At 45.6% G+C, this 15384-nt stretch overlaps 1 protein-coding gene across 11 annotated transcripts in view; it reads right to left on the reverse strand.

Moving 5' to 3' along the window:
• Nucleotides 1-12162, reverse strand: part of ZC3H7B (zinc finger CCCH-type containing 7B) — a 50484-nt gene extending 38322 nt beyond the window's left edge. For 7 of the 11 annotated variants that reach the window (XM_075154028.1, XM_075154002.1, XM_075154019.1 and 4 more), the window contains exons 1-4: nt 5177-5237; nt 3254-3287; nt 2675-2872; nt 1625-1783 (exon numbers count right to left, since the gene is read on the reverse strand). In XM_075154028.1, the coding sequence (XP_075010129.1) occupies nt 1625-1783; nt 2675-2872; nt 3254-3287; nt 5177-5229 (444 nt within the window). In that variant the 5' untranslated portion in view covers nt 5230-5237. Of the gene's footprint in view, nt 1-1624; nt 1784-2674; nt 2873-3253; nt 3288-5176; nt 5238-10151; nt 10306-11675 lie in introns of those variants that run through there. The other 4 variants (XM_075154007.1, XM_075154006.1, XM_075154037.1 and 1 more) reach the window with 4 other exon arrangements.
• Between the last annotated feature and the right edge of the window lie 3222 nt (nt 12163-15384).

Below are 15384 nucleotides of genomic sequence, written 5' to 3' on the forward strand. Positions count from 1 at the left end.
TACTACCTCCCACCTAAATGAGGGGATGCTCAACAAGGGCATGCAATATGCTCTCCTCCAACACCCTAAAAAACCCCCATGCCATACCAAAAAAAGCGTACCACAGAGGAGTATTAACCTCACCATGCTGGGAAGCTCTGCAAACTATCAGCACTGAGTATCTGCACCCAGAAACAAGTTAACTCTGTTAGACAGTGAGTCAACTGAGTGGCAGATCCTTCATCACTGGAGTTTTAATACATGCTCTGCTTTGACCACAACAAAGTTCTCAGCTGTTATAGCAATGCAAGCTGGAAGTACCTGTGTGCTCCAGAGGCTTAGCAGCTGGTGTAATGGAAACAGGAGTGAGACGATGGATAACATGACTTGCCTTTGATGCAGAGAAGGCTTATGATTTGTGTTAATCAGGTAATAAGGCAATGGGGTATGTTAATTTACAAGACTGAATTGTTTAGAATAGGGAATGCAGGTCCCTCAATATGGAGTTTGTAAAGCTTTCCTGCCACAGAGAAGTTTGATAAAGTGTTTGTAGACCACAATGATTGTAATAATAATAATGGGAGATATGTAAACATAAGTATATGGTTAAAAAATAAATTCAATTAAGTGGCTCAACTGCAATGTGAAATATAGCCACATATGGCTTTACATGAACACATATATTAGATGGTTTTGTTTATAAAAGGGTTTGTTTAAAAAACAGTCCTTTGGATCTCCCCTAACATGACACCTTTAATGTGTTTGGTCACCCTGTTCTGTCAAGTCAAAAAACCTAGAATTTACAAGCTATACAAAAGGAATAACTAACTGCTAACACAGCTTTCAAAGATTGCTTCTGTAACACTAATAATAATGGAAAGTTAACTTCTCCTGCTGAGGTAGATGCATTTTTCTTGTAATAACATTACTGTGATGGATCAGAACCAAATTTAGCAAAGACAACCAGTGCTCACTAGAATCCATCTAATCACAGTCTGGTTTCCTGTTCAATATTTGGCCTAAAAGGACACTCAACAAAAGCATTGTCAGGAAAATATCTAGGGCCCAGTATATGCAGACAATCCCCTCTGAATGCAAAAATTTACACACCTGTGAACATAAAAATAACTATGACATGTGATGTCAAGGACATCTGTGCATGTCCGACAAGAAATAAAAAGCTTTAACAGCTTGCCTTAGCAATCAGTAAGTAAAATGTGAGATATTTTTATCTAAAACAGAAAAAGTATACATGTTTTCCTTCCAGTGCTCCAGTTCCCATTTGTCCCATGCTCCTGGTTATTCCCATTAGACATATAAAGCCAGCTAATTAAAACAACCTTATGGCCTTAGTTCACATTTTGTTAGGGTAGGGTTTTGCTCTTCACAAATAGGCCACCAAACCTGCTGTCATTAACCGGTGTCTCTGGCTGGCGCTGCCTGTAGAGGGTGACTTGGACTGAAGAAACATATGAGGCCAAACATCTTCTTCGAGTCAGGGAAACAGAATTTCTGGGCATAAGCGTGTTCCCAGGAACAGCCAAGCTTCCTCTTCCACTATCCTCTGGCCTCACACTAAGCGTGTTACAGAGGAGGAAGGTGGTGAGCCACAGAAATCAAGATGAGTTGTATGTCAAAAACTTACATGTGGGAGGGACAGCAAGCATCGGCTATTGCACTCATATGCTTCTTTGTGTCTTCCAAGTTCATTTAAGGAGCGGGCTTTCCGGAAGAGCGCTCGGATATTCTCCTTGTCAAGACTTAAAGCCTTCTCACTATCTTCCAGTGCCTTCTCATACAATCCCTGCATTAAAGAGACCACCTCAAGTCAACTGAGGCAGAGCAGACTAACCCCTCCTTCTGTATGAATGCAAATGTTTTCTCTCTCAGCAGAAAACAGGAATATAAAAGGCAATTGGAAATACATATATTACCTCATACACAGTCCAGCGTACAAACACACAAAATCTATAGTAATAGAACATTTTGTTAAGTCCTGCAAAACTCAAAACACTTCAAAGTCAGTGAATGCCAGAATTAAGGCTGCTTGAGCAACCTTATCTTGTCTCCCTCTCTACCTTGGGCATGTGACATTTGACAGTCTTTAATTATGTAACTACTTGCTAATTTTTTTCATGGGCCTCAGCCCCATTATGAACAGGATGGACCTGCTCTGGGGTTATGCCATAAAGGAAAGCTGTTAGATTCCTTTAGAAAATGGAAGCACGCAGCCTTTTAGAGCCTGATTACTGCAGAATCGTTTTCCATGTGTGTGCTGAAAGTTCCATCAAGACCCAAAGCCTTCTCACTGTCTCCCAGTGCCTCACCTGAGAAGGCAGGAGCCTCCAGAGCAATACTCAAATAGTATTCCAGAGAAATACTCAGTCAGTACTGGAAGGCACTGGCTCTTTCCAATCTCCAGGTTGTACTAACTCCTCACCAACGCGGACCAGAACTGCATTCTCAGTACCTTAGGCCTGGCCCCCTCTCCTTAATGTCCCTCCTCTGGTCTCGCAAGACACAGTGCGATAGTGGGGAGATATCAGAGTTTTCTGTATGTCATCGTCTCCTCTAGTGTTGGAGAAGGGAGCGAACAAAATCAATTGAAACCCTTCCTGACATCTTTTCCAACTGCATGGCACTGCAACCATGATGTCCTCCCTGGTCCCTGGGGATGACTTGGGAAGACGCTCACCATGGCAAAGTAGCAGGCAGCTCGGTTGACATGCAGCTTGCACAGCAGTTCCTTTGGGATGGTCACCTCATCGGAGGCTGCGTAATCTGCCACGTTCAGCCCTTCTACATACTGTACCAGCGAAAGCTTGAAATCCTTCTCTCGAAACAAATCATTGCCCTCTGCAAACAGATTTCTCACCAGCTTCTGCAAAAAGGCCTGGGCAGCAGGAAGAAAGCAAACAGACTGAAGTAGATATTCAGAGACAGAAGAGGTTTCCCCATTTCCCATTCCTTTCCATATGTTTTAGCAAGCTTGCTGCCCACTAAGATTCTCCTGCCTCCCCACCCTCCTGTAAAACATCAGTCTTTTGTTAGAGGAGAATAATCCAGTCAAATCTCCTTCCTTCTTGAACACTCAAGTGTTTTCTCCTTTTCCTGAAAGTTGTCGTTGTCAGAACCTTAAAGCTTTAAATTACAGACAAATTGTAACAGATCATTCCATGTTCTCCACTTTTGGTATGTAAACTAATGGCTGTGCAACAGAACAAATCTTGCTAACCAAAGAGTTCCCAACTTCAGAAAACAAATTCTTCATTACCTCATAATCTTCTTGGCTTAGAGGTAATGTGGACCTGAAAAAAAGAAGAGAAAACTCTCATTAAACAAACACAGGCTTTTGTCTGATGAAGAAACCATCTTTCTGGTCCTGTGCCGATGATCTCAGTGAGCTGCTGAACAATTTATCACTTTAAAGGCAGCCGGGGCAAAGAGAACACAATTAGGGAGCACTGTGCTCAGTGACGGCCACAGTGGTGTTAAGAGATGGTCAGGTCTCAAAGGGATTTGAGATTAGAGGAATCTTATTCTCAGCTATTTTCTGCACATACATGATCCTCTATAATGTGCCTTCAGCCACCTAAAAAACAAACACCTTTGAGAAAGTACTATAAGAGATTGTCATGGAGAATACAAGTGTATTTTAAGTGAATCTGGCTCTAATGAGAGGCACCAGTCTGGCACTCCAAGACCTCCTCAAATCCTCTGTGCAACCAAAGACATACAGTGATAAACGCAATCATTTTCCTCTGCTTTAACTTAGCCACATGCCTTCAGGCCTACACCACAAAAGGAAAGGAGAAAATGCAGGTTCGGGAGGCCATTTAACTACTCCAGTTGTCTTGGCCAAGGCTGCCAGGCTGTGCCACAAAACTGGCAGTGCTTGTGTGGATAACACGTACCCCACAACAGCACTGAGACTTAGATGAAAGGTTCCGTTCTTCAAATCAGACCACCCAGGTCATCCAGGTTTGGTCCACATGTATCTATTTTTTCTCTTCAAGGAGAAAACAACAGGCTCTAGAAAAATCCGTTTCATGGCCCTCCTCACCTTTGAAATACAACATCGTATACATGATCTTATTGGTCAGAGAATAAACTTTTTTTTGGATTTCATCTAATCTAATCATCATCTGCTCCTTAAAATTAACTACAGGAAATGCCTTGGCTTTGTAAACAATATTCATGCTGCTTATAAAATTGGACTACCCCTCTTTAATATCAAAACAAGCCAACAAATTACACTGCCCCTCTTTCAGAGTTTAAAATACGCTCCAGAAGCATGAACAACACCCCATATTTCTAGATTCTTTTCTTTCTAATAAATAAACCTCACAATTGCCTCTCTGAAACTGGGTTATCAGCCCCATTTAGTCTCAGTCTGGGGCAAAAATATCATTGCCATGCCACAGGATACAAGTATGTAACATGGAAGATTTGGCTTTTTTTCTCATTGCAGATGCACAGATTTCAGCCATAATAACTGCAGGACTTAAAGCAGACCTAAAAAAACCCCAAAACAATCTGATTACAATCTTGCTGCTTCCTTACTCACCATGGAACCTGGATCTGAGGCCTTTGCTAACTCAAACACTGGAGGGAAAAAACACTACTGTACTTTATAAGGATGCACTTGGACTTGTAGCTACCACACGAGCAACCACCTCAAGCTCTAGAAGGCCACATGATATTCACAGAAGAGTGACCTGAGGCACCTACCAGGTTGGCAACTGTAAAAGAGCCCAGGTCATCTATTTCTGCTACAGGCACTATATGGGGCACCTGGCAAGTCACTTACCCTGCTTTCCCCACTTACAAAATAGAAACACTATCTCCCTTCCTAAGAAAGGTGAGATAACCTTGTTGAGAGAGCACTTTGAGATCTTCACACTGAACATAAAGTAGAAGGTCCAAGTACTATTTGCATTATGCTGACTATAAAGATCATCCTGGAACTGCAGTGGAGGGTAAAACCCAAGGAAATTAAAATTATACAATTCCAAGTTTAGATAGATGGCAGGACAAGAAGCACGCTGAAGAACCACAGTGAAAATCCTCAGGACCAATATCTCTTTCCCACGCAGCAGCCCCAGAGCGGTGAATAGGAGGAACTCAGTTCTTGCAATCCTTCATACGAAGACAAGCGCCTCCAAAGCCACAGGAAACAATGAGGTTGTCCACTTACTGAATGAACTGAAGTCCTTTCTCTATTTCTTGCTTTCTCTTCTGTCTCTCCATTATAGTCGCTGCAGAGGAAGAAGAAAAAAAAACAACACAAAATGAGTCATTATAGGTCTTGCTGGCAATTAAAGCAGCACAGTATTTTGTGTGTGCCTGAATTTACTACTAACAAAATGTTCCAGACCAGATGCCCTGAACACCGAAGCCCATGATTTATCCACACAGCAGACACAGGACGGCAAGCAGCTCACTACCAAGTATCTGCTTTTTCTCACATGCCACTGCCTGGATACATGGGCAAAGAAGAATTACTTCAGTCTGAGCTCTCTACTTGACTGACAGTAAAAGCAATGGGAACCAAGTCTAATCATGACAGCCTTCTAAGAAAGGAAAAAAAAATAATAAAAATCAACATTTCCCCTGCACTGGCAGTCATTTGAGGAATTTGTGCTGCGACCCTCCCAAGATAAGCAATTCTGACCACTGTTTATCTGGGATAGATTTAAACTGGTTTACTGCATGGCATACGAAACAAGTAATCTATGTAAGGTGTCTGGAGGCATATCACAGAGAGAGACACAAAGGAAGGAGACGGAATTGCTTGCCTTGGTCCACATAAAAGAACAGTCATTAATCTAACCAATGGGAATTTTGTGCTGAAAATCAGCAGGCAAGAGCAGCAGAGACTTGGGAACGCTCCTTCGGAGAGGGGGCAGGGCCCCATCCTGCAGTGTTTTAAACTGGGGTGGGCAGCGCCTGAGGAAGACTCAAGAGAGAGTTATCCCCACCTAGTCAGGGACACAAATGGGCACAGTAACTTGTCTAGGTTTGACCAAATCCAGTCTGGGTCTCTGCAAGTGCAGACAAGTAAGAAGTATGATGGAGCCGTTTTGGAGTAATGTCCCTTTTCTCAACTAAAATGGGTTTCAATCACACCATTAGATACATGAGCTTCATCCCCTGTGTTTTGGGAGCAAATCTTGGAATGGCTCCTCCCTGACCTCTCCCCAAGGTACACAGGTCTGCCACACAAGAAAAGAATAAAGAAGGGGAGAAGGGATGGCACTTTGTGGCAAAATAGAGTTGCTAGCAAAAATAAAGACAGGAAATCTCCCAGCCTTGCCATCAACCAGCTGTGATCACAAACAATGCTCAGCATTTGAGGAATGGTAACCTGGGGACAAAGGCAGCAAGCACAGAAACACCGAGATGAGATGGAGCTGAAGACCCTCCCAGCCTGGGATCACCTCTGAAGAGATTACGAGAAAAGCAAAAGTCATTTCTCTAACTCTACGCTACAAAAGTTTGGAGAGCGTTACCGCTTAGCTCCGTTTTACATTAAGACCATCCCTACCATTCTAAGGTCTTTTATGGTATCTATGGCATGTTCAGCCTGGCACAGGGTGAAGGGACCTTTAAGGTACACGAAAATCAATCCTGACAACTCAGCAAACCCTTATTGATTGTACTATGTGCCATGCAAAATGAAGAAGAATTAATACCTGCTCTTTACCAAGAAGGAGAGTTGGGGGAAGGGGGAAAGGCAGGAGCAAGAGAAAGACCAGAAATAAGTGGTAGCAGAAGGAAGCAAGAGCTTGAAAATGACACTGTGCAGTTTGTAAGTCATCAGACATTAAATTTGAGAGCAATCTGGTCTGAGCAGCAGGTAGAAGATTTTAAGCAGCTGCATTTGGAACGGGATGGGCAGCGCAGCAAGAAAGGGAAAGCCAGCAGACAAGGTGAGTGATGATCAGCATTTCTATAAAGGCTTTTAAGAGAAGCAATGGAGAAGAGCAGGTAGACTTCAGTACAACACCAACAGAAGGCCTGGAATGATTTATAAATAACCTGGATAATGAACAATCAGGCAGAAAGAAGGAAATTTAACAAGGAGACTGTGAGGTTAATATGATCACTAACGCTACAGGCAGACAGGCTTGAAGGGTAGAAAAAGAGACAGAGTCCATTTATTTTACATTTCTCCTTGCATGAAATTCTGCAAAGACAGAAGAAGTAAGAGAGGGCAGTCAAGGTGAAGAGGAGCAGTAGGAACCATTTCCACACAGACAGCAGTGAAAGCCACGAAACAGGACAGAGCAGCCCCAGAGCACTGTAGGGGAGACCTGCGAGGGCCATCAGAGACAAGGGTAGGGTAAGAGCCACCATGGGAAATGACAAGAAATAAATTGGTGGAGAGAAGAGGAGTTAAAAGGTCAAGGGGACCCTCACAAAGGCTGATGGGGGAAAGGACAGGCAGGAAGGAGGAATTTCTAGCTGTCTGGGCCCTGAGTGCACTAACAGGCTTTAAATGCCCCAAACAGCCTCAACTCAGACGCCCACCCATGCACCCTTTGCCCATGCTCCAGGAGCTCCATTTAAGCTCAGGTCCAAGCATACTGCCTCGTCTGAGCCATGCTGTGTCCTCAGTCATATTTCCTGGACAAACCTTGGACCTACACTGTAGGCAGCTTCTCTCCAGTCCCGTCTCTGGCACCATCTCCTACTGCTGGTCCCTGGACCCAATTAACCACCTCATCTTCTCTGGGACTGTTGATGGACCCCTGCTATCAGCATCTTGTTCTGCCTGCTCTGTTCAGATATGGTGGGACTGTACTCTAGTTAATGAGGGCACTGCTGGTGGCTGTCATCACCTTTGGCTCCTAGCTTGTCCTCCCTGGAGGAGCACCCCTGCTCTTGCTGCTCCCAGATATAAGCCATGCTCGTGAGAGAACAAAAGTCAGGAAGTGAAGCAGCAGCCCACGATCTGATGAAAAGGGAGATTGCTGGCGACTGTGGGGAGAGCAGCTGAACACTGGCTGGTCATCACAAAGTCAACGGCTGCACTCCAAAAATGCTGTGACACACCTTCACAATTGTGAAGGATATCCGCAAAACAGATTATCACCTTGAAAAGCTTCTGATACGCACAGTCTACTTCAACCTCTGCTTCTGAGCTCAGCTCTTAAAACACTACTGCAAGGAGCGAAGAAATCAGTACCTGTTCTCATGGCTACCCTGACCCCACGGCTAAAACATCCTACACAGCAGGATGCGGGCATGTGTTACAACGAGAACTGGTTACTGTTGCTTGCCCACAGAGAAGGGCATTCAAACATTACTGACCAAAAACGGGAGTGGAGCCAAAGGACTACAGCGAAAGGCTCCAGAATGTCTCCTTCCTAGAGTTAGCCAAGTCGTCTTGCATTCTGGAGCTTCCCTTCTGTTTCTTCTCTCCTCACCACCATTGCCACCACATCCAACATGCATATCTCCATCCTTGCTTCATGTGGATGGCTGACCAACTTACTGCATCTCTGTAAGTCCCACAATACCCAGCTACAGTTTTGATCCTTGCTACAAAACCCTCATTAAAAAGCCCCCTCTGTGCCCTGCATGCTGTTCAAACTCTGCAGCACTACCCTCATCTTCCACAGTGAACGTTCTCCAACCCAAGACCCTCCATTGCCTCTTCAGACATGAACCGCAGGCCTGATCTCCCCTCCAGACTGCTGCTCCCTGATGCTGCCTCACATTCCCCTTTCCTTGCAAGTGGATGACCAGCTCCCTCTGCTAAAGCTCCATCACACCTTCACGTTTATGTCACAACTTTGCACCTAAGACTCATCTCCTCATAGCAACACCCTCAAAACGCACACCACATGCTGCTGCCCTAACAACTTCTTTCACATCTTTCAGGAACAACTACCTTTCCTTTTCGATCTGACTCCACACCAGCACCCTCTTCCATGCATGGCAGACCTTTACCCTGTCCTGCCTGCCCGATCTCTGCTAGAGGCTACCATTCGGACTCCTCCTTTTGCTCCTCACGCCTCCTCCCCTGCCACGTCCCCAGCAAACTCAGGTCACTTCCATCTCTCCTTGTCGTCCCAGCCTCTTCACCGTGTCTCATTCGACCCTCGGACCAAGCCGCACACCCATTACGCCAGCAAACCCAAGACACAGTGAGCCACCCATACGTGCAACACTTCAGTTCTGCTGCACACCATACCACGACTGACACGTAATTAATTTTAAGCGCAGAGCCTGTTTAGCTTTTGTTTTCTTGGTCTTTTAAATATTTTTAGAAACACAGCTGAAAACATTTCATGAAGCAGTGTGCCTAAGCGTCTTTTTTTTTCCCCCCACCAAATCTGTCTGTCCAGACTTGTCTGCTCAAATCACCAGCAGAATTCGAATCCAGAGTATTTATATCCCCACTACAAAGCTCTTATCCTTTCAGTCCGGAGATGTTTATCCTTTCTGGTCCAGCATCTGGAGAGGACTTTATTCATAGTTTGTCAATGAGTTACAAACTATTTCCCAGACAGAAATAAAATACTGCAGATAGGCAAAATGGTTTTCTTGCCCTCAGAAGGAAGCACAAGCCAGCAAACAGGGTGACTCAATCACAAACTGGGTAGATTCCCTCTACGAGACACTACGAGATGAATGGAAAGACTTGAATTTACCTTATCAAGGACTGGGTGTTATTCCCAACCCTGCCAGAGCTGAATTTGGGCAAAGTTTTTCATACTATATTTCTGGGATGGCAACGAGTTCACACTTGACCAACTTCCAGGCTTTGACTGTAACATTTCAGCCAGAAAGAAGTGCACCGAGATGCAAGTGGCAGGCTGTAGAGCTGAGACAGGAGCTCAGCCCCAGGCTGTGTGCGCTCTCTCCAGGCAAAAGGCTCCAGGATGCGCTTGTCTGCAACATGGAGTCTTTCACTGGCTGCAGTTTGGCTACCTCGGTGGTGCAGCAGAACGGGTAACTGGACTTACGTCAAGCAGAGGACAAGCCGCAAAGCCCATTACAAACACAGGCTCCCACTCACTCCCGTAGCTGCTCTCCGCCATGCCCCATTCCCTGGGTTTGAACGCTTCTCACAGCTGACAGCTCTCGGAGTCACCACCACCATGCTGTGCCCACCGGGTCTGACGACTGTGTCCCTCCATGTGCCGGCCACCCCGAGGTACCTCCGTGGCTGCTCTCCCACACGCTGGCACCCCGCTAGTCCCACTCCTGCCCCACGGCACCATCGGGGCGGCTGGCGTCAGGCTGCCACCAGCTTCACCCAGCAATACCTCCAGCAAACACAGGGTGAGGGAGCAATGAGCCCCTCGTCCCCAGCTGAAAAGAAAAGCATCGACCAGGTGTTTCCCCAGGAAGGGGATGGAGATAGCGGCCAAAGCCTCAAGAGACCACCCTGGCCCCCATCACCCCATTCTCCGCTTCCTCCAGCCTCCCACGCGTAACACTCTGTTTACTGCAGGCCACCCCGCACATAACACCCCCATGTACTGGGTCACCCTTCCTCCTGCCCCAGCCCTCCGGGCCCTGCCCAAGGGGCACTGCAGTGCGGCCCGGGGTGTGAGGAGGGGGCAGTGGCGTGATGCTGCCCGTCCCTTGGCCACTTGCTCTTGGTTTCGTGCCCAGCCAGCTCGCCCTCCCCTGCCTCGCTTTAAAAATTAAATCCCGGGGCCGGTTCCCACACGGGTGGAGCGAGAGCCCCCGCTCGCTTTCTCCCCCCACCCCCAGCACTAGGCCGCCGATCCCCGGCCTTGCCTAGCGGCCGCCGCGAGCCGAGGCGCCACCTCGGCCGGCCAGGGCGGAGAGGGACCGGCGGCGCCTCCCGCACCCACCGCGGCTCGGCCGGGCGCCGGCACCCCGGCATCCCCCCGACCCCGGTCCTGCTGGGAGGGGTTTCCCGCGGCAGGAGATATCCAGGCTTCCCCGGGAAAAGGAGAACAAACCAAAACATACTCTTCCTCCTTCCCCACCCCCCATCCGCTTAAATAAAAATCACACATCTCCAGCAGTTTGGAAGGCGACTTTAAAAAAAAAAAAAAACAAACCAAAAAACTCCCCTGCCACCCGGAAATTGTCTAAAGCATTGAAGAATTTGGAAAAAAAAAAAAAAAGAAAATATAAAAAATCCCACAACCTTCTTATTTGATAAACTTTACAAGCCCCTACGGAAGGTGCATCTGAAAAGCTATTCCACAAGGGCTTCTCTGCTGCTTCATGGGGTTTATACCAAACAACAGGGGGAAACTGCAGCCTAAATACGGATCTCAACACAGCTCTCAAACCTACAAACCACAAACAGGCACAAACGCAATTAATACTAAGTTTTTCATATAAACCCAGGGGCTTTTCCCCTAGCTATCCACTTTTAGACTACTACCACATTTTTTCCAGGGGGTGGGATTAGGATCTCTGACAATTATTTTTTTGCAAACCCCACATTTTTGGCGGAAGAGGGGGTTAGCTTCAAAATCTCGCCCATATTATTTTTCACCACTTTTTTTTTTTAATTTGCAATTACACAACGTTTCATCCATGCAGTTACTATCTGAAACCTTTACTTTCTAATGAAGCAACATCCAGATTTTCTTGTTTCTCAAGTCCACCCCTTTCTACATACACAAACACACACACACATACAGAATTGGTTTAAGACAAAAATAATCCCCCCAAAATAATAATAAAGGACTCACCTCTCCTTGGGTTTTCCCCCCCCACACTATGTATAAACTTTCCTTGATAAATGGTATTGTATTACTAGAGATATTATTAATGTATTATTACTAGAAGTAATAATAATAGTAAGTGCTATTTAATTATAGAAGGCAGCATTCTGCTTCTGGATCGGCTGCCCCTGCAGCTCCCTCCATGTGCCTCCTGATCTCTTTACTTTCATTTCCAGGTCTCGCTCGCTCGCTCGCTCTCAGCTGCACCAGCAAGAGAAAATGCCTCCCTGCATATCCTCTGGGCCCTAGAGGCTACCGCTTTCCACTACAAAAATCCACAGATCTTTCCCTTGTGGTTGCTTTTGAGATTCTTTAAGGTGACTTAGGCTGAAAAAATAATAGTAATAATCAAAAATGAAAGCGCTTAAGCAGCGGAGGCTCCGTTTGTATTTTAATGCAACATTTTTCTTCTTCCTGGTTGTCTTTGCCGATACATAAAATATACCCCAAAAGAAACGAAAGCTGCCTCTGCAGAGGGATTGCATGCATGCAAAGCGCAGCAATGAACTGAATTACGAGACCCCCCCCATGATTATCACATACGTGAAGCAGTGACCCTTTTGCCCACCCCTATATGTTTGCTGGAAGGGGGCCAGAGCCATTGCTTACGCCAGAGCAATTATCTATTCCAGCCAGACCTTACTTACTCCACCCCGCACTGCTGAGGGGGTTCCCTGTAAATAAGATCTTCTGAAAACAGAAATCTTCGGGTGGAAAGGAATAAGCAGTGTGTCTCTATATAACATGTTATTATTATATTATATACGATTGTGTATTATACAATATACATATATGATATATATGTACATGCACATATATTTTTATATTTATGTATACACGTATGAGTCTAGGCACTTTTTTGGAACCAGATTTTTGGCTTGTTTTCATCCCAAATCCCTTAATATTTCCAGAAAGCGGACTGAATCTCCACAGCAGCCCATGCCGGCAGAGCCCCAGGAACGGGGCTGCCGGTGGGAAGCGGGGGCCCGGCGGCACACGTTATTCTATCATGGGAAATAGTTGTGAGGACAGAGATAGACAGACCGCCTCAGACGGGGGTTCATCCATCCCTGCCCAGCTGCACTACCATTAACTTCAAATAACCCTCTGAAATGAGTTTTATGCTCGGCTCCCTGGCCAGCCTCCCTGGTAGGATAGGTTTTCCTCTCCCTAAAGGATTCTGTCTACCGTCAGATCATCATTTCCAGACTGACACTGGTTTAAATTATTACCTCTTTTCCAGTGTAATCAGTGACATGTTTACTCCTCAGTGTCTCACTTCTCTATTTACAGAGACCCAAAAGAGTGTCACTTTGTGCTTTGCAGCTAAGCAACTCCGACGAGATTCGGAGGCAGGTAGAAGGTATCATCTGAAGTGTACTAAACTCGTTTAATATTTAAAACATGTTGATCAGAAAAGGAAAGACTTTATTATATTGAGTAGGATTGGCTTCTGGCAGCTCTGTCAACACAATAGGCTGATAATTTATGAAATATAGGCTGTGAATTGTATAATGTACCATATGACGCTGGAGAACACTGTCTTATGCTCATCACAATATTTAATCACAATGCACTGTCTTTTAGATATTCATTAGGATCCAAAGACTGCTGTTATTCATGGCTAAGACAACATTTATTTTTATTACCTCTTCAGCAGATTTGTTACCTCTTATTTTTAGGCAATGACACCATGACAATGAGTAGAGTCTAACCAAGATGGGCCTCTGCTGTAGAAGCTGCTGGGCAAAATGTACATTAAATGACAATCCCTGTTGAGGGGTGGCTTTGGGCAGAAGAAAGGTGGAGCAAGCCTCATGGGGGAAAGTAAAACACGGGGAGACCTGACGTGCCAGATCACATTGGGAGGGCAGCATCACGGAGCTATTAAGCATCAAATGAGTCACAGAGCCCAGGACGCCTCCAACCCTGCAGCACCTCTGAAAGGCAAGACATCACAGCTGGATGAGAAGAAGAGGGCTTAGGAGGAGCTGAGAAGAAAGAGGAACAAAACCAAAATCTACATACAATCAAGACTTATACTAGAATAAGCACTATTTTTTAATTCAAGAACATTCATTTTCAAGACTGCATTTTCCAACTGAATGTCATGTCATAGTTCCCTCCAGCCCAATTTCCTTTGCATGTCAGACTGAGAGGCGTCCTATGAGGTCATGATCCAGCACGTACCGCTCCTCTCATGAAATAACATCTTTCCTGAGAGGTTAACATGAAGATTTTCACAATCTGCAAGCATGGTTATCGAGGTCTCACGTGCAGGTAGTCAGCAGAGTCAAAACGCCACCAATCCCTGCTATGAACTAGTTACAGTGTTGTAAAAATTACTTTGATTTGTAAAGCTATTCTTTTAGGGAGAATGAACCTGTGGATCTATGCTACAATGGCACAGTACACCTTCATTCCAATATAGCTGCATCCACAGTTAACGACTTTATTCTCATCCCTCTGGCCCAGGTAATTAGCCAATATTTGGGAGAATAACAAAGAAGGGAATCAGATGTATTTGATATGATCCTATTTATTGATAAAGATCATGAGGAACTAATAATTCCTTGCTTATATTTTCCAAGTTCAAGCTCCTTCTCGAGATCACACTAATTTATTCCCTCACCTGCTCTACGTTTTGTGGCAGTGTTATACTTCTCACATACAACTGTAATCTAGTCAGTGCCTCAGCTTCTTAATTTTCTTCGGCTGCAAGAGAAACATTTATGAGTTAGCTTTTGCTCAAGTTTTCTACCTGGTTGCTGTACCGGTTTATGGCTTTTATTCTTTCAGCTGTCATGCTCCATAAAGAAACTTAATTGCTTTTTCTATTCCCCCAGAACGAAGGTGGTCTACCATGCCCTTCAACCTCAACAGTCTCCCAAGTCACGCAGCATTGCCAATTATTGACATTCTTTTCTTGGGTCCATATAAGCATTTGATATTGTTTCTTAAAACCACAGTCGGGAGAATTGTGAGAGAATGAAAAATGCCTCTTATAATATTTTGGGACCAAATGGCAGAATAAATCCAGCCTATTACCCACCTCAATACTGGTCTCACCAGGTATCTGCAGCTGCCACCTGAAACGGTACCTACGTCTGTGCCTGTAGGTTGCAACTCGGACAGAAGGGCTTGTGGTGAGAGGACCTGTGCAAACACACTGCAGTAGCAAGCAGGTTTACGCACAGCTCACCTTGTTCCATCAGATGTACTTTTATTTCTATACTCAAGAGGAAAAATGCCACACGCAACATGCACACAAAAGCTGTCAGGCAAACCAATGCTTTTTGCATCCTTAAGTAGGAATGACTGCGCACTCCTGGGTGAAGCGCTTTCCTTAGCAGAAAGGTTTGACAATAACATGTAAGCATGATGATGAGATCTGCAGAGACATTATCTAAACGAGGGTTCACAGAAAAAGGCACTCGCCTCTCATCTGTGGGTATGTGGGAAGCCTGCAGAGCAACTCGGAGCTCCTGCAGCGACATCTTCCCTGCACGCCCGTTGTGAAAGGGGCTCGGGAGCACACACCGCAGATCCGCTCAGCCCTCCCAGACCGGTGGCACCGCTGCCGCGCCTAGGAGCCCGCTCTCTGGAGAGGGAGGAGCGGAGGTGGCCTGGGGACAAGGTGTCACACGGCCTCACTCGCACCACGGAACGCGGCTGG

The sequence above is a fragment of the Calonectris borealis genome, chromosome 1 (genome assembly GCF_964195595.1).
Source record: "Calonectris borealis chromosome 1, bCalBor7.hap1.2, whole genome shotgun sequence".
NCBI lineage: Eukaryota > Metazoa > Chordata > Aves > Procellariiformes > Procellariidae > Calonectris > Calonectris borealis.